The sequence below is a fragment of the Hemitrygon akajei genome, chromosome 11, assembly GCF_048418815.1.
Source record: "Hemitrygon akajei chromosome 11, sHemAka1.3, whole genome shotgun sequence".
Classification (NCBI taxonomy): domain Eukaryota; kingdom Metazoa; phylum Chordata; class Chondrichthyes; order Myliobatiformes; family Dasyatidae; genus Hemitrygon; species Hemitrygon akajei.
The window spans coordinates 39,882,139-39,904,159 of NC_133134.1; the positions used below are offsets into that span (position 1 = coordinate 39,882,139).

The 22,021-nt window shown below is 37.3% G+C and overlaps 1 protein-coding gene across 4 annotated transcripts in view; it reads right to left on the reverse strand.

The window, feature by feature from the left end:
• Positions 1-22,021, reverse strand: part of smurf1 (SMAD specific E3 ubiquitin protein ligase 1) — a 126,305-nt gene that overhangs the window by 37,800 nt on the left and 66,484 nt on the right. For 3 of the 4 annotated variants that reach the window (XM_073060671.1, XM_073060670.1, XM_073060668.1), the window contains exons 3-9: positions 20,368-20,476; positions 13,553-13,686; positions 7,648-7,713; positions 5,054-5,138; positions 3,059-3,297; positions 944-1,028; positions 705-851 (exon numbers count right to left, since the gene is read on the reverse strand). In XM_073060671.1, the coding sequence (XP_072916772.1) occupies positions 705-851; positions 944-1,028; positions 3,059-3,297; positions 5,054-5,138; positions 7,648-7,713; positions 13,553-13,686; positions 20,368-20,476 (865 nt within the window). Of the gene's footprint in view, positions 1-704; positions 852-943; positions 1,029-3,058; positions 3,298-5,053; positions 5,139-7,647; positions 7,714-13,552; positions 13,687-20,367; positions 20,495-22,021 lie in introns of all 4 variants that reach the window. The other variant, XM_073060669.1, reaches the window with a different exon arrangement.

Here is a 22,021-nt window from a genome sequence, read left to right on the forward strand (position 1 = left end):
ATCTAGAATACTCACAAATTCCATTTGATTATGGAAGATTGTGATCATTGATGCAATGGAAACCAAGAAAGAGTGAAAAATAGGTTGAGAATAAAAAGTATGTGATTTTGTAAAAGAAAATGTTACTAAAGTTATTCAATCAGAGGAATTTCACTCCAAAGGTTGCGTTGCTTAGCAAATATTTTATGAATGGTTCCAGTATTTAATCAAGTAGGCAACACTATCTATTAAAAAAAAACTAATATTGTGACCGAAACGAATCAATTCTGTTGCTAAACCAATTTCATGGGAGAATGCAAAGTACGATTACTTCAACTTCCATGTTTGGATAGAGCAGCAATATGAAGCAGCATAAACTCTCCTGTATTAAAAAGTCAGTCTTTGTCACAATGTCTAACAACCCCATTCCACTTATATCAAGGTAGATTCCAAATCTCAGAATTACTTTATCATATAACTTGTGCAAGAAAAGCAAAGCACATTGCATCAACACATGATCTGGGTATTACTTCGATCTAGCTGTGTTTAGAGACCAAAGGTTGATGCAGCTTAATGACTGAAAACTTTTAATACTTAAAATGAACTTCCTTTACCAAACACTAAAGAAAACTGGAAATAAACACCAAATTAAAATAAAATAAAATTAGAAAAATGGAAGGCTTATATATTCCTAATGAAGGTGGATTGTGACTTGAACAATTTACCTCATTATATGATGTAGTCTGGGGTCTGTAAACTGTGTAGTTCGATTGTTGTGATCTACAAAATATATTCTTCCTGACACTGTACTTCTGACTTCCCACCCTGAAGGCAAAGGACCAAGCTCATCATAGTTAAAATTTGTTAAATCTCTGCAAAAACAAATAAATCAAATTAGAATCAGTGGATTTATCTATACAGCAAGAATTTTTCTTGTGTAGTTCTATTAGGTTTTGTCAATAACCTTGGTATTCGAGGATCATGCCAAGTGCTGACTCCAGTCTGAGTGTGCAGAAAATAAATTTGTCCCTGTACCGTTGTTCGCTGCTCTGAAAACAAGTAGAGAATGATTTAGGATGAAATTTTAATCTCTTCTTATGGAAGCTGTTTCTCAATGAATGAGTGCATCCTGCTCAGTTATATACTTCAAATGCACAAAACACGAATATGTCTTGCTACTCCATTTGTACAATTGTAATTAAAGTTACCTAATTTGCTGATACGGGAAAGTGAATAGATAATATTTTCCTAACTAGCTGATTAAAATTGAGTGTGAAGTTGGTCTCTTTTCCTTTCTTAATCAAAGTTCTATATGGGAAACCATGCATTATGATTATTAATTTCAAAATGAAACTTAAGGAACAAAGAAAGGTTGTTTGCTTTAAAATCATAACCAGAAACATCTGTACTCTTTTAAGTTGTGATTTACTCAAATTAGAAAACATGCAATGTATGTAAAGATGTACTGCAATTTGTGCATTTGCAATGATTAAAACATGTAAGTTTTAACCAAATATGATGTGCAAAAAATGTTATAAACATAATTACTCTGTGCCAAAATTTCCTTGCAGTTTTAAATTTGTCTCTTTGAATTAATGCTACTTCCCCAATTTAATAGTTAAACAAAACATTTCTTACAATTATATTGATACAAAATTTTAGCACAGAAATACTGTCATTTCATTAATTTTATTGCCACTTTAAACAATGTATCATTAATGAAACCAATAACATATGTGGTATTTGAAGATTTTTTGATTAGTGTGTTACAGTGAGTGAAAGGTTTCTAAGTGAGTCTATTCATTAACATGCTTCACCTAATGAGCATAAATGAAAGTACAAGAAAAGTTTCATACTTAAAAGTAAGCTAGGTGGATTCAGCATCATTAGCACTGATTTCTGCTTTTCTAGACACATTTTTATGTTACAGCAAATATGCAAAGATTGGTGGGAAATTGGATTTTGGCAAAATAGGAGAAATTCCTGGTGATGTTTCTTAACTGAGATCCCATAGGAAATTCCAACTCTTACCCTCCCAAGTATTAAAAAAAAGTTCGGACTCCAAAAGCAGTCAAAATGTCAGAGTACATATAAATGTTATCAATGGAGCATATTTAAAATAGTTAAAATATTTGCCATAAATGTTTAATACAATTTTAGCAGCACAAAGGTAAGAAAGAGGGGAAGACAAAAATTGATCCTTGGGAAATACCCATGATAACCATTTGGAAGAAGAATCATTGTTGCATTCTCTGGCTATGACTGAACAACGATAAATAAGAATGGATTAGAGCTATTTTGCTACTAAGTCAGAGGTGGAAAATGGGCAGGAGAAACTCAAGCAAATATTTCTGGACATAAGAAAAAGTGGAACTACTGGTTGAATTGTCTGGTCCTCACACTTTCCTCAGGCATCTTCAATGCCTAGAACTCACTATCTAAAATTAACTGACATTGGTCTTTATTGGGCTATGGAGAGGAACAAATTGCAAATATTGGATGATTTGAAATCAGCCTAGAAAACTGGAATTATACACAATTACCCATTTCTGGAAATGAGTGGCACAATATTTTGGGAATTATATTCAGTGTGAAGACTGTAAGTTCAATTGAGAAATACTGCTATAACAAGACTGCCAATGGAATTGAGGTTAAAGAATGTGTTTGAATTACAAGTCTAGAAGGCCATGGGGCTTCATGAACCCTGAAATGGACTTGAGGAAGTGGTATGTGGACTTGATTACATAGGCAGAGCAAGGTATTATCTCCCCTTTATCTTAAGATGAATATCAATTATGCAAATAAACCACAGTGATTTTAACCAAACACACACCTAAGATAAATGTCTTTTAAGCAAAATTAAATAACTCAGTCCAAAATAAATCTTTTGTCTGCTTGAAGTGCAAGAACAGAAACTGTGCATTTTTCTTTAGGAATGAGAAAGAAAAATCAATCTGTACCACACCAACACATTTCAAAGGGACAATTAAATATTGACAATCACATGGATAGCCATCTGGTACTTAGTATTACGTCCTATATACTACTTAAAAAGAATACAACTGAATCCACACTTTACCATATCCCTCTGGTAGTACAGGAGATTGATGGCTATGAGGCCGGCTCTGTGGCGTGTTCATTTGAACTCGAACACCAAAATTTCGGATTCGCTGTGTTTGCAGTCTCTGATCCTGGTTTTGAGTCTCTATCAATTGGCAGGTTCCTCCACCAGCAGCACCAGTCATGTCTGTAAATGGTACAGTGTCTTCCATTATACAGCTTAGTGGCCTTCCTGGTCCAGAATCCTCAAAAAGTGGCCTGAAATAAAATTATGTACTGTCATTAGAAATTTAGCATTTAAAATACATTCTTTTCAATATAGTTTATCTTCAAAATGATGAGCATGGCTCAACTGCTGACCTAATAAATTACCGTTAATTGCCATTAAGTTGTTTAGTTGCTGAAAGAGTTGAATTAGGAGCATAAAGTGACCAAATATATACTGAATCAATATTTGCATAAGATGGAGCCACTTTAGAATTTTATTCAGAAACCTTGTTGTAAGTAGTTTTAACATAGATGAACACTACAATAACAGTTGTTTAGTCTCAAAACCAATACTGAAGTTTAGTCACAGGAAAACTCAAATTTAATGGAAAGCTTTACTTATAAACAGTTCATGGTTAGAAGCATGCTCGGTAATATGCAAGTAATGCTTGCATAAATCTTACTTGTTGAAATACCAGCTAAAATATCAGTAAACAAGAACTCTGCAAATAAATGCAATCTTCATAATCATTGCATCCAATGATTATGAATTTCAACTCATAAATAGAAGTTTTTTTTGTGTTGATATTATAAACCAGTATTGAGATTTGAGAAAAGGACATAATACTAAGAGCAATGAGTATTTAACATTACAGTAAATAATAATATTCTCTGTTATTCCAATTATGTTTACAAAAGTTAATACAAAAATAACAAAACAAACCATGAACTCAATATATTGGCATCTTTTCTCACTTTTATTCAAATTAAACAAACTAGATGCAAATATAGTTCAACTGGTGCTCATGGTCTGCCCATTTTACCTTATATAATAACATTTGTATTGAGTTCCAATACCTCATTTTTTAATAAATTGTCAGTTTAAAATAATTTCTAGGCTTCTCTTTGGTTTTCTCCCTGAAGGTGCTGATTACTTTTTACTTTGTGCTAAATGAGTAGTGGCATAAATGCCATAATAATTTACAGACCATTAAGTACAATTTGGCAGTTGAGTACCTGGAGCTCCAACTGCAAGAGTCAAAACATCAGGTTAACAATAAGAAATAAGGTAGATCAAATCACTAAACATAAAACCCACTATGAATGTACATAGATATCTGACACATGTTTGTGTACAAAAATTAAAGGAACAATAGTTTTAGTTTCAAATCCAAGTAATCTCCATCCCCTAGCCAAAAAAACACAATGCTTGACCATTTGTGATAAATTGTTTTAATGTAACTATTAACTTGGTGTCCATTGTGCCATAGTCTTCCAAGCCAAAATCCATGTTGCACCACAGAAACCCAGGTATGGCGGAATCAGTGGTTAAAAACTTCCAGCATTTTGAGATCTCTATTCTGCTGAGTAATCAAAAATGAAAAAGAAGTGTTTTTCCTTTAGTCAACTGTTCACTTTATATTTGCTACAACATACAAAAAAATACTATTTAAAGATCTTATTCTATATTTCTCTGGATTACCATTAGATGTGATGCATTCAAATGGAAGCTAATTTAGAATCTTTTCAAGAATTTTTCAGTCTGGTTACTTTATTTGAGAAATACTGAAAGTTGAACTTTGCTAGTTGTTTCAAAGAACTGTATGCAAACAACTCATAAGCTGGGAACCTCCATGAATATGTACCATTTACTAGAAAGGTATATTTTTCAAGTAGAAATGCTTTCAGCACACCATATAAAGTTTTAATATGATTAGCCTATGCTGGTCCAAATACATCTTGACATTCAAATTCTTAGTAAAATTTATTCCAAACAGCAGTTCAAAGAAGAAGAGTCATTGCTCACCCTTCTGGAAGATCATTATCCAATATTCCTCTGCAATCGACAACAGGACCACCTGTTCCTATTCGATCTCGAGTTTGTAAACTTACTGAAAACAAAATCGCAAAACCCATGTTTATCCATGTTATTCAAAGTTATACAATTAGAAGTTTGCACATATTCTTAAAGCATCAAAATACATTTTATATCACAAATAATATACTTTCACTGGGAATGTAATGAGGCTGTGATCTACTGAACACAATGATGGTCTATAAGACCATAACACCTTCAGATATAGGAGCAGAATTTGGCCATTTGGCTCACTGAGTCTACTCCACCATTTGATCATGTCTGATACATTTTTCTCTCAACCCCATTCTCCTGCCTTCTCCCCACAACCTTTTAACACCTGACATATCAAGAATCTATCAACCTCTGGCTTTAATACACCCAATGACCTGGCCTCCACAGGCACCTGAGGCAATGAATTACAGATTCACCATCATCTCTCTTAAACAATTTCCTCCTCATCTCTGTTTTAAATGGATGTCCCTCTATTCTGAAATTGTGCCCTCTGGTCCTAGACTCCCCACTACAGCAAACTTCCTCTCCACACCCAGTCTATCTAAGCCTTTTAAACATTCAATATATTTCAATGAGATCCCCCCACCCCCGGCCATTCTTCTAAATTCCAGCGAGTAGAGACCCAGAGCCATCAAATGCTCCTTATATAATAAGTCTTTCATTCGTGGGATATTTTTGTGAACCTCCTTTGAACCCGCTCCAATGTTAGCACAACCTTTCTTAGATAAGGGACTCAAAAACAGTAGTCCTTTGACAAAGGCTTTTAGAGGAGTGATGAGGATTTTTATCAAGCAGTTGTGGTTGGGAACTGGAACTCAATGCTTGGATGGGTGGTAATAACAGAAGTACCCACCACATTTAAAAAGCTGATGATAGCCATATCCTACTGCTGAAAAATGGGCAATTATATTATGATTCCATGATAAAGTGAGGCATAATCCTATGCTCCATGAGTGGTGTTTTCCAGAGATTACTACAGTATTAGCTTGGAGACCTCTACTGATTTTCCCCATTTTTTAACGCATAACATTGAATTTAACTCAGCCATGGAACTACTATCTAAGTGGCGATCAATTAATTTGGTACAACTGGAATTGTTTTTGTAGCTAACATTACAATAATATGGTGCTTATTATAAAATGATCAAACTTTAAGCATAATAGTATTTGAATTTAATTTTAAAAGTCAAGGTGGAACAGAAGCTGGCACTCAACTGATTAAATTTTAATAATCATTCAACTAAGTAATTGCTTACTTCATTTACCTTCTACTGGTTTTCTCTTCCTGAATATCCCTTTCAAATAAAATCTATTAATTGCAGTTTTGAAATTTTTATTTAATCTAGCCTCAAAATTTTTGAATGGGCAATGTTGCAGATTTTTGTTACTATGTGCTTCCCTTGTTCACACCTGCACCGCAACTCTTAATTATGAAATGTTTTCTCCTTTCTCTCTTTGCCCAAGAGAAACAAACTTCAAACACTTGTTGGAAAAGAAAATAGGAGTAGCTTTGATGCATTGGTTTGATAGCAGAATGAATGTACAGCGTGTAGCTATTCAGTAAACAGAAACTCCACTTTATGGAATTCACAGATCAGTGCCAAAAATTTTGAGACAAGGAATAAAAATTTGCTCCTAAGGAACTTGTGTGTAAAAAATAACTGAATAAATTCAAAATAAGAAAGAAGCAAATTTTCTTAATTTTTGAAAAATTTGTGTTTTGGAATGCAAACTCTCCGTAACATAAGCATTGTGTGGTAAGAATTTGAAGATGCTACGAATTAAGTCAATTAGGAAAAGATGTGAACTGCACTTTGAACATAAGAACACAGAACATGGAACAGCACTACATGGGAACAGGCTCTTTGGCCTACAATGGCTGTGCACAGTACAATGCCAAATGAAACTAATCCCTTTTGCCTCCATGTGATCGCTATCCCTCCATTCGCTGTACATTCCTGTGCTTATCTAAAAGCCTCTTGAATGCTTTTATATATGCTGTATATTTTTTATAAATGTTTATCTCCGAAAGAAACATATTCTTTCTTATTCACCTATCAAATGCTTCACTGATTTTAAACATTTCATTCTGATCACTTAACCTTCAATATTGAAGCAAGACGAACCTACATAACCTGACTTAATTAGTTAACTCTTTGATTCCCCCCTCATCAGTACTATTCGGAAGGCAGGATCAGAACATGGTAAATAAAACATGTCAAGCTTGTTAACTTTACCAGTATTTAGAATAAAGTTCAACACTGTAAATACTTATGACATAAAGATAACCAGTGACAAAGACGCTGAAACACAATGTTGTCTGTCTCAAGACTATCATGGAGTTCTTTCAGATCTCTGAAGTAGGAAGAAATACAATGTGCACCACCAAAAATAAAAGGTAAATGAGATACTCAATATACTGTATAGGTCACCAACTAGGTATCACCACCTGATCTATACAGCAACATTTAGTCTACTAATAATTTTTCAGTAAACATGGACCTGAACTTGAATATTTAAATAAGACCTTACCAACTATTTGTCCTCTTATGGTATCACTGTCTGTGGGATTGAGTTTGCATAGATCCAACCGCTGATCTGGCAAAAAAGGAAGTAATATTACCTGAACTGCTTAAACACATCAAATTATAGAAGTATACCCTAAAAACATTATTCTTTATTTAGGAAAAGTGGCTTTTTATATATTTTTATAATATTCAGCTGGAAGTTTAAATAGAAATTATTAGAACAAGCCAATAAAGTGAAATCATGAAGTCAAGAAGCCCATTGTGGGCTTTTAAGCTCACTGGACATCAACAAGAAAGATGGGTGCTGTGGTCAAATTACCAAAAGTATTAGTGCAAAATTTCTAATTGAGTAATGTCTTCTGACCAGCAGTGCAACACAGCCTCTCCTTTTATACCTGCCACTGTCATGCCTGAAACCTCTATATAGGCTGCCAGTCCTGTCCTTTTCTCAACCATGTTTCCATGATCGCAACAATATCATAATCCCATGTGCAGATCCATGCTCCCAGTTCCTTGTATTATAATGTATATGTAGTTAAGCCTACAAGCCCTCTCATGTTTTCTTACCTCTCTGTCTACTCTACCCACTGGACCTTCCTGTTTTGCTTTCTATATGATTCTAACACCTAACTGCTACACTATGATTCTGAGTTCCAGTCCCTGTCTCAACAGCGTGGTCAAATTGGTCAATCAACAATGGTGGCGATTGTGTCGTAATTTTACCTATTTTTCTCAGGCAGACAAATGCTCTATCTACAAACTGAGGGCAATGATGAATTTCATTATCAACGTTTGAATTATGATGAGTAGTAAGTTTGCAGCCAACACAAAGACTGATGGTACTGTGAACAGTGAAATGCTAGATGAAATTTAATTCACACAAGATCGAGATGTTGCACTTTGGGAGGTCAAATGTAAGAAGAATGTATACAATTCATGGTAGGACTCTTAACAACACGAATGCAGAGGTCTTTGGGTCCAAGTCTATAGCTCATTGAAAGTGGCCTTGCAGTAGACGGGGAGGTAAAGAAGACACATAAAATGCTAGCCTTCATTAGCTGGGGCACTGAGTATAAGAATAAGAAAGTCATGCTGCAGCTATATAAAAACTTAGTTAGGCCGAACTTGGAGTATTGTGTCCCATTCTGGTCGCCCCATTATGTGAAGAATGTGAAGACATTGAAGAGAATGTAGAGAAGGTTTACCAGGATGCTGCCTGGATTAGTTGCTATGGACTATAAGGAGAGGTTGGATAAACCTGGGTCATTTTCTCTGAAGAACTGGAGGCTGAGGGGAGACCTGATATAAGTTTACAGAAAGACAGACATACTTTATTGATCCCGAGGGAAATTGGGTTTCGTTACAGCCGCACCAACCAAGAATAGTGAAGAAATATAGCAATATAAAACCATAAATAATAATAAGTTAATCATGCCAAGTGGAAATAAGTGCAGGACCAGCCTATTGGCTCAGGGTGTCTGACACTCCGAGGGAGGAGTTGTAAAGTTTGATGGCCACAGGTAGGAATGACTTCCTGTGACACTCAGTGTTACATCTCGGTGGAATGAGTCTCTGGCTGAATGTACTCCTGTGCCTAACCAGTACATTATGGAGTGGATGGGAGTCATTGTCCAAGATGGCATGCAACTTGGACAGCATCCTTTTTTCAGACACCACCGTCAGAGAGTCCAGCTCCACCCCCACAACATCACTGGCCTTACGAATGAGTTTGTTGATTCTGTTGGTGTCTGCTACCCTCAGCCTGCTGCCCAGCACACAACAGCAAACATGATAGCTTATAAAATTATAAGACATAGATAGGGTAGACAGTTAAAACCTTTATCTCACAGTACAGTAATGTCAAATACTAGTGGACATATATTTAAGGCGAGATGGGAAAAACTTTAAAGGACATGTACAGGGCATTTTTATTTTTACTTTGCATAGAGTGGAAAGTGCCTGAAACGTGCTACTGGGGCAATGGCGGAAGCAGATACAATAATGGTATTTAAAAAGGTTTTAAATACACATGAATATGCAGGGAATAGAAAGATATGGATTGTATGCAGACAGAAGAGATTAAGTTTAATTTGGCATCATGTTTAGCACAAACATAATTGGCCAGGGAACAAGAATGTACTGCTGAGGTTTTGATAGGCATTCCCCATGCCACATTTGGAATATCATGTTTTTGCTGGCTCTGGAGAGGATCCAGAAAGGATTACTCAGGAATGAAACTTGTAACATATGAGGAGGACTTGATATCTCTTGGTCTGTATTGATGGATTCAGAAGGATGGGGTGGGGGAGGGGGAGGGGAACATGGAATTTCACTGAAACCTACTGGATACCAAAAGGCTGAGACCGAGACCGAGAGGATACTTCCATTAGAAGAAGAATCTGGAAACCAAGTGTAGAGCCTAAGAATAAATGGATGCCCCTTTAAAATTGAGTTATGGAGGAACTTGTTCAACAAGAGTGTGGTAAATCTGTGGAGCTCATTGCTGCAAAGGGCTGGAGGCCAAGTCATTGGGTACATTTAAGGCACAGATTGATAGGTTCTTGATTGGTAAGGAGGTTAAGCATTAAAAGGAGAAGGCCAGATAATGAAGTTGAAAAAAATCTACATGATTGAATGGCGGAGCAGTCTTGATGGGCCAAATGGCTAAATTCTACTCCTATAGTATGGTCTTATGATCTTATGACCTAAGAGCCTGTTCCAGTTCTGTACTATTTTATGTTTTTCTTCACCAAGAGGTGGATCCTGAGGTGTGAGACATTGTCCACAGGATAAACAATTTCAAGATTTTCCTCATGAACCTTGATTTCAAAAGGCAATGTTATACAGTGAGGACATGTCAGTAAAGAACCTCTGTCTATGAAAGTGTAAAGCTCAATCTGTTGCATTCTTCTATGAAGGAGTCGATGAAAACTTGAAGCTTGACTACTGAATTGAGTGTGAAATGAAGCACTGTCTGATAGCTGCTTCATGACTTCTGAAATTCGACTGACTTTGCTTCTGGACTGAGGTGACAAAGATTGAAACAGCTTGTAATGAGTCACCAAGCTCCAGAGCCATCTTTGCTATCATCATGGAAGCATCAGGACTGGATGGTATCCCTGAACATATCCTTAGATCCTATTCAGATCAGCTGGCAGGAATATTTTCAGACATTTTTTAACTGTCACCACTTCAATCTGTAGTTCGCACCTGTTTTATGAAATACATTACCCCAGTATCTAAGAAAAACAAGATAATGTGCCTAAACAACTAACCCTAATAGATCTGACATATGTTATAATAAAGTGCTTCAAGAGGTTGGTCATGGAATATGTTAACCTGGGAGACAACATCTCCCTCTGCAGGGGATCCTTGACTTCCTGACCAACAGACTACCATCAGCAAGGATAGGCAGCAATTCCCCTGCCACAATTATTCTAAGCACTAGTGCACTACAAGGTAACATCTTCAGCCCTCTGATCTAATCCTTGTACACTAATAATTGCTTTAACACTATCTGCAAGTTTGTAGGTGACACCACCATAGTGAGGTGTATTTCAAATAATAATGATTTGGTGTACAAACAGATAGAGAGCTTAGTAGCATGGTGTCAAGACAACAACCTTTCCCACAATGTCAGCAAAACAAAAGAACTGGTCATTGAATTCAGAAAGAAGTGCACACGTTCCTGTCTACTTCAATGCTGTTGAGGTTGAAAGTTGACAGCTTCAGGTTCCTAACATCACCAATATCCTGTCCCTGTTCAACCGTGTAGACGTCATGGCCAAGACACTCACCAATGCTTCTATTTACTCAGGAGGCTAAAAAAAACTTGGCATGTCCCCATCATCCCTGACCAATTTTTACTGATGCACCACATAAACTCTCCTACCTGGATTTTTAACAACTTGGTATGACAGCTGATCTATATGTGACCAAAAGAAACTGCAAAGTTGGGAGCATAGCTCAGCAAACCTGGAATCCAACCTCCCCTGTATGGACTTGTCTATACTTCTCACTGCCTCAATAAAGCAAAATCAAAGATCAAAGATCCCACCCACCCCCGACATTCTCTCTTTTTGCCTCTCAAAATCCTGAAATCCAGTCTCAAGGGCAGCTTCTACCCCGCTGCTATCAGACTTTTAAATGGACCTCTGGTACAATAAGATAGACTCCTAACCTTATAATCTACCCTGTTATGATGTTACACCTTATTGTTTACCTACACTGCATTTCCTCTATGGCTTTTACACTTTATTCTGCATTGTTATTATTTTACCTTGTTTTACTTCAGTGCACTGTTTAATGATCTTATCTGAATGAACAGTATGCAAGAAAAGCTTTTCACTGTATCTCAGAACAAGTGACAATAGTAAACTAATTCCAGCTCCAAAAATTCCAATTCCAAATGTTGAAGATTATCCTGGAAATTCTGTCCATTAGTTCCACTGCAGTGGAAAATCTTTAGCAGGATAATAAACCTTGCTTGGCATTAATTTGTACTGAAATTTAATACATTATGGGCTTATTGTTTAGGTTCCTAGCTTGTATGCAATCGTGATGCAGATTTAATTTGGAGATAGGTTTCTGCGTGGCGCCAAATTGGAGGGGAATGTTCCACAATCCTTTTTGAATGACAAAGTCAAGGGGGTCATTGAAGTCAAAAAATGCCTTCTTTAGTGGTCAGTGTTGCTGTCTGCATTTCTCCTCGAGCTGTTGTGTGTTGATTATATCTGCTGTCCTTCTGGATGGATGCAATTCAGGGAGCAGCACTCTAGCTACTAGGACGTGATGGTTGAGGGAGGACCATGATGATAATTTTTGATGTGGCACTCAACATGAGGACTGTATTAATACTACAATGGTTTTGCTGTTTAACCCAGAAGTCCAAACATCATCTTTCAAGCAACAGCATGAAGCAACAAAAGTGGTCTTGCCAATGTAACACATACAACATGCTGGAGGAACTCAGCAGGTCAGACAGCATCTATGGAAAGGAACAAACAGCTGTTATTTCAGGTTGAGACTCTTCATCAGGACATGTTTATATGGTCTTGTCAATGTCACCCATACCCCAAAAACCAATACCTTATCTTAAATTTTAAAAAGCTGCCTGTTAAAATTTTACTTAAGAATATTAAGCATGTAAATGAGGGCGACACTTCAATGCAATTTGAAAGTACACATGTTGTAAACACCATATATTAGGTAATAAAGGTTTTGAGGTAGATGGAAAACTTTTCCTGGAATATTTTGAAGGAGAAATGGTGTTCTAATTCCTTTCCATTGTTTAACTCTTAAACAACATTACAAAAAAATTATTAACATTATTCAGTGATAGCTGTTGACAGATTTGCTGCCATTTTTCTCCGCATCACAATGGTGATTAGCTTTTAAAAAATTACTTGGGACTGGCTGAGCACAATGAATAGCAGTATAAAAACTTTTCTTTCTCTCCCAAAGGAATTTCATCACAACATGAATCACAATCACAAAACTGGCAGGAAGAGAAAACAAGCATTCCAATGAAATTTTTTGAATGCTGATAAAAATTGGTGAGGAGATGTACCCTCTTCTCCATTGGAATATTTTGCAATCACAAAGTTCCTAAACTAACCCAAGTTAAAATGATATTTTTGTCTCAAGTATCAGATTATTCTGCATGCTGTAAAATTTTGAGAAGTGAATAGAAAGTTGCTGTCAGCATACAGCTTGTTTTGGCATGGCAAATAATGACATTGTGTGCTAGCAACTACATATTCTTCAGTGAAATTTGAATCAAATGGTGACGGTATACCAAGACAATCAAAGGTTTATCCACTGTAGTAGCTTTCATCCATCATCACAACTGAATAATTATTTTTCCTTAAATATCTGCTCAAAAATAAATCAAGAAATAGACTACATACAGCCAGTATCCTTTAGTCTACTGATGGCATTTGATAGCAGCCGAACACAACCCAGGAAGCCAGCTCCCTGTTTTTTATGTATTTTCTTGTGATTCCATATGCTTATCGTAATTGAGTCTGCTTTTCCAATGTACCTGAAAGGTAAGAAGTTATCAGTATTAGAACAAAATAGCACCACAGACACAGATACAAGAACCAAATCCTCATTTGTACAACTGACTATCATTTTACATTTTATCTGGTGCTATGGAAGCAGCTGACACTAATTTGGTAATAGGACAGGGATAGAGATAAAGCATTATGGAGATAAAGCATCTAAACTAAGGAGTAAATAACATCAGAATAAGCAGCCACAAAGTCATACAGCATGGCAACAGGCCTTTTAGCCCAACTCCCAACTATTTCTAGTAGCTCATTCCAAATACACAACACCTTTTATGTCAAGAGGCTGCCCCTGATATCCTTTTCAAATGTTTTGCCTGTGATTTTAAGAGGCTTGCCTTAGTCTTTCTGAAGAACAAAAAATCAGATTAGGGAGATGCCAAGCAGACCAAGTTGGACTGGAGTAAAAGAAAAAACACACAAGTAGCAGAAATTGAGCTTGCACTGCTATTCAATATGCACATTACTAATCCTGGCTTGCTTTTTTTTGCCTCATCCCAATTTCCTTACTATCTAAGTAAAGATCAATTTTAGCCTTGAAGGTAATCAATAGCAGAGTACACACAAAACTCTGAAAGAGAATTCCAAAGATCAACTAAATTACATATTAACAAATATCTCAACTCAATCCTAAATGAAAAACCTATTATACCATGATCATGCTTCCTACTTCGTGATGTGGGAAAACTATCTTTAGAAATCTGTTATGTCAACTCCACTCAGAATCTGATATGCCTTGATGAGATCACTTCTTATTCTTCATAAGTCCAGCAAGATTACTCTATACTCAATTTCTCTTCATGGAAAAACCTTCTCGTTGCAGAAATCAATTTTCTGAATTTAATTTCAGAACTTCCAAAGCAAGTATGTTCTTAAACTAAGGGAATCAAATACAATACGTTATTCCAAACATGGTCTCGCCAACTACTCCAGTAAGTCTTTGTTCCTTTAGTACTTTGAATCCCTTGCAGTAAAAGCCAAGACAACATCTGTCTTAATTGTCATTTATACATCCATACTTTCCCACAAACCAACACCCTAAAATATCTTAGTAACCAAGTGATTCACTTTATTAGTGAATACAGCCCTTATAGCTGCAAGAAAAAAGGAACGCAGAGTGTAAGAGCACAGATTTAAGGTCAAGACAGCAGGATTATTCAAAATTGCTTACAGGATCCCGGACGTTACAAGCCATGGCAAAAGTACAGAAAGCAAGGGAGTAATCCAAACTTCTATGTAACTCTAGTTACCGGTAGTTCACATCCAGGCTACTACTTTGCCCCACATTTCAGCAAAACATATCAAGTCCTATGACACGCACTTTACTAGAACAATGTCAAAAATGAAGGATTTCAGTACTGTATACTGTTTACAAAAACTGCGAAAGTCATTAGGACAGAAAACATTAAGAGGACATTCCAAGTCATTAACGCTTAGGCTTGAGTAAATAAGGAGGAACTGCTTTCAATGGCAGAGAGGTTAGTAGCCAGAAGAAAGAAGACAAATATGGCGAATAAATAATAGAATCAGAAGTGAAATGAGCAGGAACGAGTAACCGGAATTCTTTGAAATGACGGCGGAAGCAGATTAGATTATAAATTTAACTGGAATTGGATAAATACCTAAAGGAAAAAGAGAATTTGAGGTAATCAGTTAGTTCTTTCAAAGACATGATGGACTGAATAGCCTCCTTTAATGTTGCAGTATTCTATGAATGCAGGCCAGTGTAACTCTAACAATCATTTTAAAATCATAAGAGCAAGTCACATTCAATAACAAATAAAGTTAGTCCAGTTTTCTTTAATATTTGCATTTACTGCTAGACTCAAAGGTCTTAAGGTGGATAAATCACCTGCACTTCCCAGAGAGTTTGCTGAATAGATAACAGATGCATTGGTCATGATCTTTCAAGAATCACTTGATTCTGGCATGGTTCCGGAGGGTTGGAAAATTGCAAATGTCACTCCATTCTTCAAGAAGGGAGGAAAGCAAAAGAAAGGAAATTATAGGCCAGTTAATCAAACCTCAGTAGTTGGGAAAGTGTTGGAGCCCATTATTAAGGATGAGATAGACAAAGGAGAGGCAGTAGATGTCATTTACTTGAATTTTCAGAAGGCATTTGATAAGATGCCACACATGAGGCTACTTAACAAGATAAAATCCTATGGTGTTACATGAAAGATACTGACTTGGATAGAGGAATGCTGGCAAGCAGGAGGCAGCAATTGGGAATAAGGGGGGCCTTTTCTGGCTGACTGCCAGTGACTAGTGGTATTTCTCAGAGGGCAGTATTGGGATTGCTACTTTTCAGTTTGTTAAATGATTTAGATAATGGAATTGATGGCTTTGTGGCAAAATTTACAGATGATATGAAGATGGGTGGAGAGGTAGTTAGTGCTGAGGAAGCAATACAACTGCAGCAGGACTCAGACACATTGGAAGAATGGGTATGAAAATGGTAGATGGAATACAATGTTGGGAATTGTATAATGGATTTTGGTAAAAGGAACAATAATACAGACTATTATCTAAATGGGGGAGAAAGTTCAAGCATCAGAGGTGCAAAGGGACATAGAAGTCCTTGTGCAAGACTCCTTGAGGTTAATTTACAGGTTGAGTCTGTGGTAAGGAAGGCAAATGCAATGTTGGGATTCTACTTCATGGAGAATAGAACATAAAAGCAAGGAGATAATGCTGATTATTTATAAGACACTTGTCAGGCCGCACTTGGGAGTACTGTCAGCTGTTTTGAGCCCCATCTCTCAAAACGGATGTGTTGTCATTGGATAAAGTGCAGAAGAGGTTCACAAGGATGATTCCGGGAATGAAGGGGTTAACATATGAAGAGCAATTGGCAGTTTTTTGCCTGTACTCACTGGAATTTAGAAGAATGTGGGAACGGGGGGAATTGAAACCTACTGAATATTGAAAGGACTAGATAAAGTGGATGTGGAGAGGACGTTTCATATGGTGGGGGTATCCAGAACGAGAAGGCACAGCCCCAAAATTGAGGGGTAACCTTTTAGAACAGAGGTAAGGAGGAATCTTTTAGCCAGAGAGCAGTGAATCTGTGGAAAGCTCTGCCACATATTGCGGTTGAGGCCAAGTCCATGGGTATATTTAAAGCAGAAGTTCATAGCTTTGTGATTGGTCAGGGCATCAATGGATATGGTGAGAAGGCCGGTGTATGGCGTTGAGTGGGATCTGGGATTAGCCATTATGGATTGGCAGAGTAGACTCGATGTGCTGAATGGCCTAATACTGCTTCTATGTCTTATGGTTTTATGGATGTTGTACAATAAAACCCGAAGCTGTTAGTCCTTGGAATAATATAATGACATCAAATCAAAATAAGATCATTCCAAGTATTATTGCTGGAAGAACAAACTCAGAAGTTTGGCATTTAAATAGAGCTTAAAACTCAAACATTTCTTTGGTAAAGGCACATAAACACAAATTGAAGCAAATTCAAACTGAGAAAACATAAACAAATTAATTTTAAAGAATCTGAATGGAAGAAGATGAATCTAAGGGAGAAGGCACCTACCGTAGATTCCGGACTACAGAGCGCACCTGATTAATAGCCGCTGGCTCTAATTTTAGAAATAAAATCATTTTTTTAATTATACAGGCCGCATCGGATTTTAGGCCGCACCGAATCTCCGGCGGAACGGATTTTCGGCGCACTGGATTTCCGGCGGACCGGATTTTCGGCGCACTGGATTTCCGGCGGACCGGATTTTCGGCGCACCGGATTTTCGGCCGCTTGTAATATGAGATATTTACACAGAAAGATATTACACGTGTTGGGCTTCAAATTCTGCCCTGTGTTCGTTTTGGAAGAGAGACAACCAACACCGGATTACAGTGCAGCGTGGCTTTATTGCAGAACGCGTTTTGCCTTCCCCTTACATTCTGCTCTTATTTATACTCCTTTTTCCCCCAAACCAAACCCTCGCTACACATATTTGGTAAGGCTAAACTTTGTTATACCTACCGGTATTTGGTAACATCGGACACTTGTGTCCTTATTGGCCCGATACCATTCACACACGAGTTTTACTGTTTTTTTGTTTACTGAATCGCTAGCAGTTTCGGTGCAGCGGAATCCTCAGTTTCGCTCCCTCCCTCCCTTGTACTGCTGTCTAATATCACGTGAGCCATTCCTGACCTGAAGCGGCAGTCCCAAATTAAATCTCCACCGTCTCACCATCGATTCATGTATGCCAAGATTACACGCAGCAGCTCGATTTCCTTGTTCAACCGCCAGATTGATTGCCTTTAACTTAAAAGCTGCATCATACGCTTTTCTTCGAGTGTTTTCCATGTTGATGAGGGTGAGTACAAATGGCTGATTTACAATAATTTGTGAAGTGCGCTTGATTTATCGTACAATTTCATTGGACCTCTGTGAACTACTCATCAATTTTATTGGTCTACTGTTACGAGGCAAAATGTTTTGGCGGCATGGGAAAAAACTTTCTATTAGCCGCACCTTATTATAAGCCGCTATGTTCAATGCTGTTCAAAGCATGGGAAAAAAGTAGCGGCTTATAATCCGACATCTACGGTAATCTATCACTCAGGAATCTATAGATTTATTTCCATAAAGCAATTATATTGTGTACTGTGGCGACCCACTTTCTGTGCAGATGAATCGGCTCACAAATAGCCCACGCGCGGGGAGGGACTTTGATCATGCACCTCTGATGTCATTTCCGCCTGGAGAGGGCGGGAGCTAGGGATTAAAAGCCAGCGCCGCGAAGTTTTAATAAACTAGTCTCCAAACGACTTAACAACTGTGTGTCGTTGTTTCTAGTGTTACGTACCCCGTAACTGGGTCACTTACCAACAAAGATAGAGAGGCCCATTGAAGTCTGATGGTACTATTTTTAACAGTATTTATTGATAAAAATACACAAAAATAATATCAATGCAAACATACAGATAATATACGTCATCAATACGAAATCTAAAAGCGCGGGTATAATAATAATCAATAAGAAATAGCTCTATCGTTGTCTAGGGGATAATGTATTGTCCGATGGAAATATAAAAGTCATTCAGTTCATACAGGCTTCAGTCTTCTGGTGGAGAGAGACAGATTTTTAGAACTTGCCAGAGTTTCCTTTTTTATGATGTCGATCCTTCGAAATTTCGTTGGTGTCCTTTTCTTTTCAGCTAAGCCGTTCTTCTGTGGTCAGTCCCGCCAATCCCAGGCAATGGGAAAGGACGCACGCGGGCCCCACCGGCTGTCGCTATTAAACGCTGTCACGGGATTTCTAGCATTTCTCCTGGTGCGTCTCAAGGGCTTGTTCCCCAGACCCTCTTTTATCCTTACTCACGGGGTCTCAGATGTCAATCAGGTTGGGATGATGCAATCCCTCAACCAGCCCACTCTGGTCATTCCCTGAGGGCTTCAATGAATAGTACAGTACTCAATACATAATTCCGTCTCCAAGAGACAATGGCCGTTATCCGTGGCTTTGTATCGCGGAGGCCAGGACACATTCTAAACGTCTCTCTCTCATTTCCTGGGTCTCCTGACCTGAATTAATAGTGATCTTGCGATTCTCAAAAAGGAGGGGGCTACTTTGTACCCTTCGGCCCCTCAGAGTTGGGGCACAGTCGTAACACAACTGTGTGTCGTTGCTTCTAGCTCTGTATGTAGTACATCGCTACAGTACTTTGGAAAATATTCCATTAAAATTAATATAAAATAGAGTCAAAATATGAATCTAGAAAATATACTGACTACACATGACCTACATCTTCATCCCTATATCAAGGTCTGTAATTGTCCAAATATATTAATACTATCATCACTATATTTTATTGCGCAAATCATTATTTTACATGGATAAAAAAGAATTACTTCTAATTCAAATGCGCATTTCTATTTCTGTATATAACCTGAAAGATTTGTTATAATATTGTCACTGAATTGCCTACTGCAACAAGCGTCTTGAACTCATTCCTGATTGATATATTCAATACAGACTAATGGTTGTGGAACCTTTGGTGACAAGTTCCAAATTACACATAACCTGTTTCTCTCCAACAGCTGCCTGCATAAATGCCATAGGTGGGAGAGAGCTTATCCTCATCCACAATACTCTTAATTATACTGACAGTTAACTAAGCCACATCTTCTGGGTTGTCAGCTCTCAAGAATTTCAAATAATTAATATTGCTGAAAGTCTAAAGCAATTAAAAACATTAAATATTGAGAACAGAAACAGAATCATCTAAGAACATTAAACAAAACAAAAAAGTACATTTTACTGAACTTAATAGCTTTGGCTCCACGCAACATTTCCTATCTACGAAGACATAATTTGGACATGTTTTCAGGCAGTTTTCCTGATGCAAATACTGGGGGAATGTCACAACTTCAAGCTTCTTGTGTGGATTCCAATGTCTGAATGTAATTAATTAAAGGATTACAAATAGGTGCCATAACATTCAGGACTTCCAAGTTCAATGCATATTTGTAGAAGTCCCAAATGTGCAGATACAAATCACTATTTCCTGTACATTGTCAACCTATAGAATTAAATCACACTAATTCAGAAGCCCTTTAAAGGCTAACAAATTAGCATCAAATAATACAATGCACCTCAAAATTGTAACTCATATTCAACTATACTCACAAGTCATAGTGTTGGTTCCATTTTGGATCAAGCGTGTTTTTCACTGTATCTGTTGAGTGACATTGCCCGGAGCCATCCACAATAATTTTGGCAAAGGGGTCAGGTAATCCTGTGCAAGGCAAATATACTAAAAATAAACTATACCATAAATATTTTCTCATTTCAGATTTTAAAATTAAGCAACATTTTAAGAAACTAAAAACTTAATTTCTGAGAAAAATCCATGAAAGATGAATCCTACATTGACAGAAATTACATAGAATTTTAACTTGCAGATCATTAAGTCGAATAAGAAATTTTAAATTCCTTCTCTTATAGACTTAATGGGTAATCTAAGAGAGCTGCTTCAAATGACTAAAGGTTTTGAGAGTGTATACAGGGAGAATATTTTCTCGTTTAGGATGTACATAATTATCTGCCATAATATACATAATTTGGCAAGAAATCCATAAGGGAATTCAGAAGAAATTTCATCTACCTAAGAAGTAGCAGGACAGAATATCGCTTCTACAGTGGTTGAAGCTAACAGTTAAGATGCATTAAAGTGAAAGCTAGACAAGCACATGTGATAGAAGGGAATAATGCTAATAGATTTTGATGAGGAAACAAAGGAAGATACATAAATAGACCATGACTATATTCTACTACCATCCGCCCAATGTTATCACACACTGGCGCTAATGCTTCACTGCAGTCTTTTATGTGCACATTGAAAGCGCTCTGCTCCATGAATGCATTAACTTCACTTTGGATTCTTCTTAAACAGTTCTTTACTGTCAACGATGACTTGCTTTCAGATCAGTTTCAGCAGGTCTGAAATGGTTGCGAAGCCCTACATGGAATTAGAGGCTCTGGGCCAATGGTGCATGATAAAGCAAGTGAATGGATTGCATGGGGTTTATTATGTTCTTTTTGCTGTTTAACTGTGGTGACCATCTTCAGCTCTTTAACATAGCCGTAGAATTTTGAACTTTTGCAATGTTATTCTTATCCAGAGGACATTTGACAATTCTTAAGACCATAAGACATAGGAGTAGAATTAGGCCATTTGGCCCATTGAGTCTGCTGCACCATTTCATCACAGTTAATCATTTCCCTCTCAACTTCATTCTCCTGCCTTCTCCCCATAACTTTTCACATTCTAACTGATCAAGAATCTATCAACCTCTGCCTTAAATGGACCCAGTGACCTGGCCTCCACAACTGCCTGTGGCAAAGAATTCCACAGATTCACCACCCTCTGGCTAAAGAAATTCCTCTAAATGGATATCCCTTTAATTTTGAGGCTGTGGCCTCTGAATCTAGACTCCCTCATCAAAGAAAACATCCTCTGCATACCCACTCTATCTAGGCCTTTCAACATTCACTAGGTTTTATTGAGATCCCCCCACCCCTCATTTTTCTAAATTCCAGCAAGTATAGGCCTTCAATCGCTGCTCATATGATAACCCTTTCATTCATTGAATCATCCTCGTGAACCTCCACTGAACCTTTTCCAACGTCTTCAATGTCAGCATATCCCTTCTTAAATAAAGGACCCAAACTGCTCACAATACTCCAAGTGCGGCCTCAGCAATGCCTTATACAGCCTCAGCATTACATTCTTGCTTTTATATTCTAATCCTCTTGAAATAAATGCTAACATTGCAGTCAA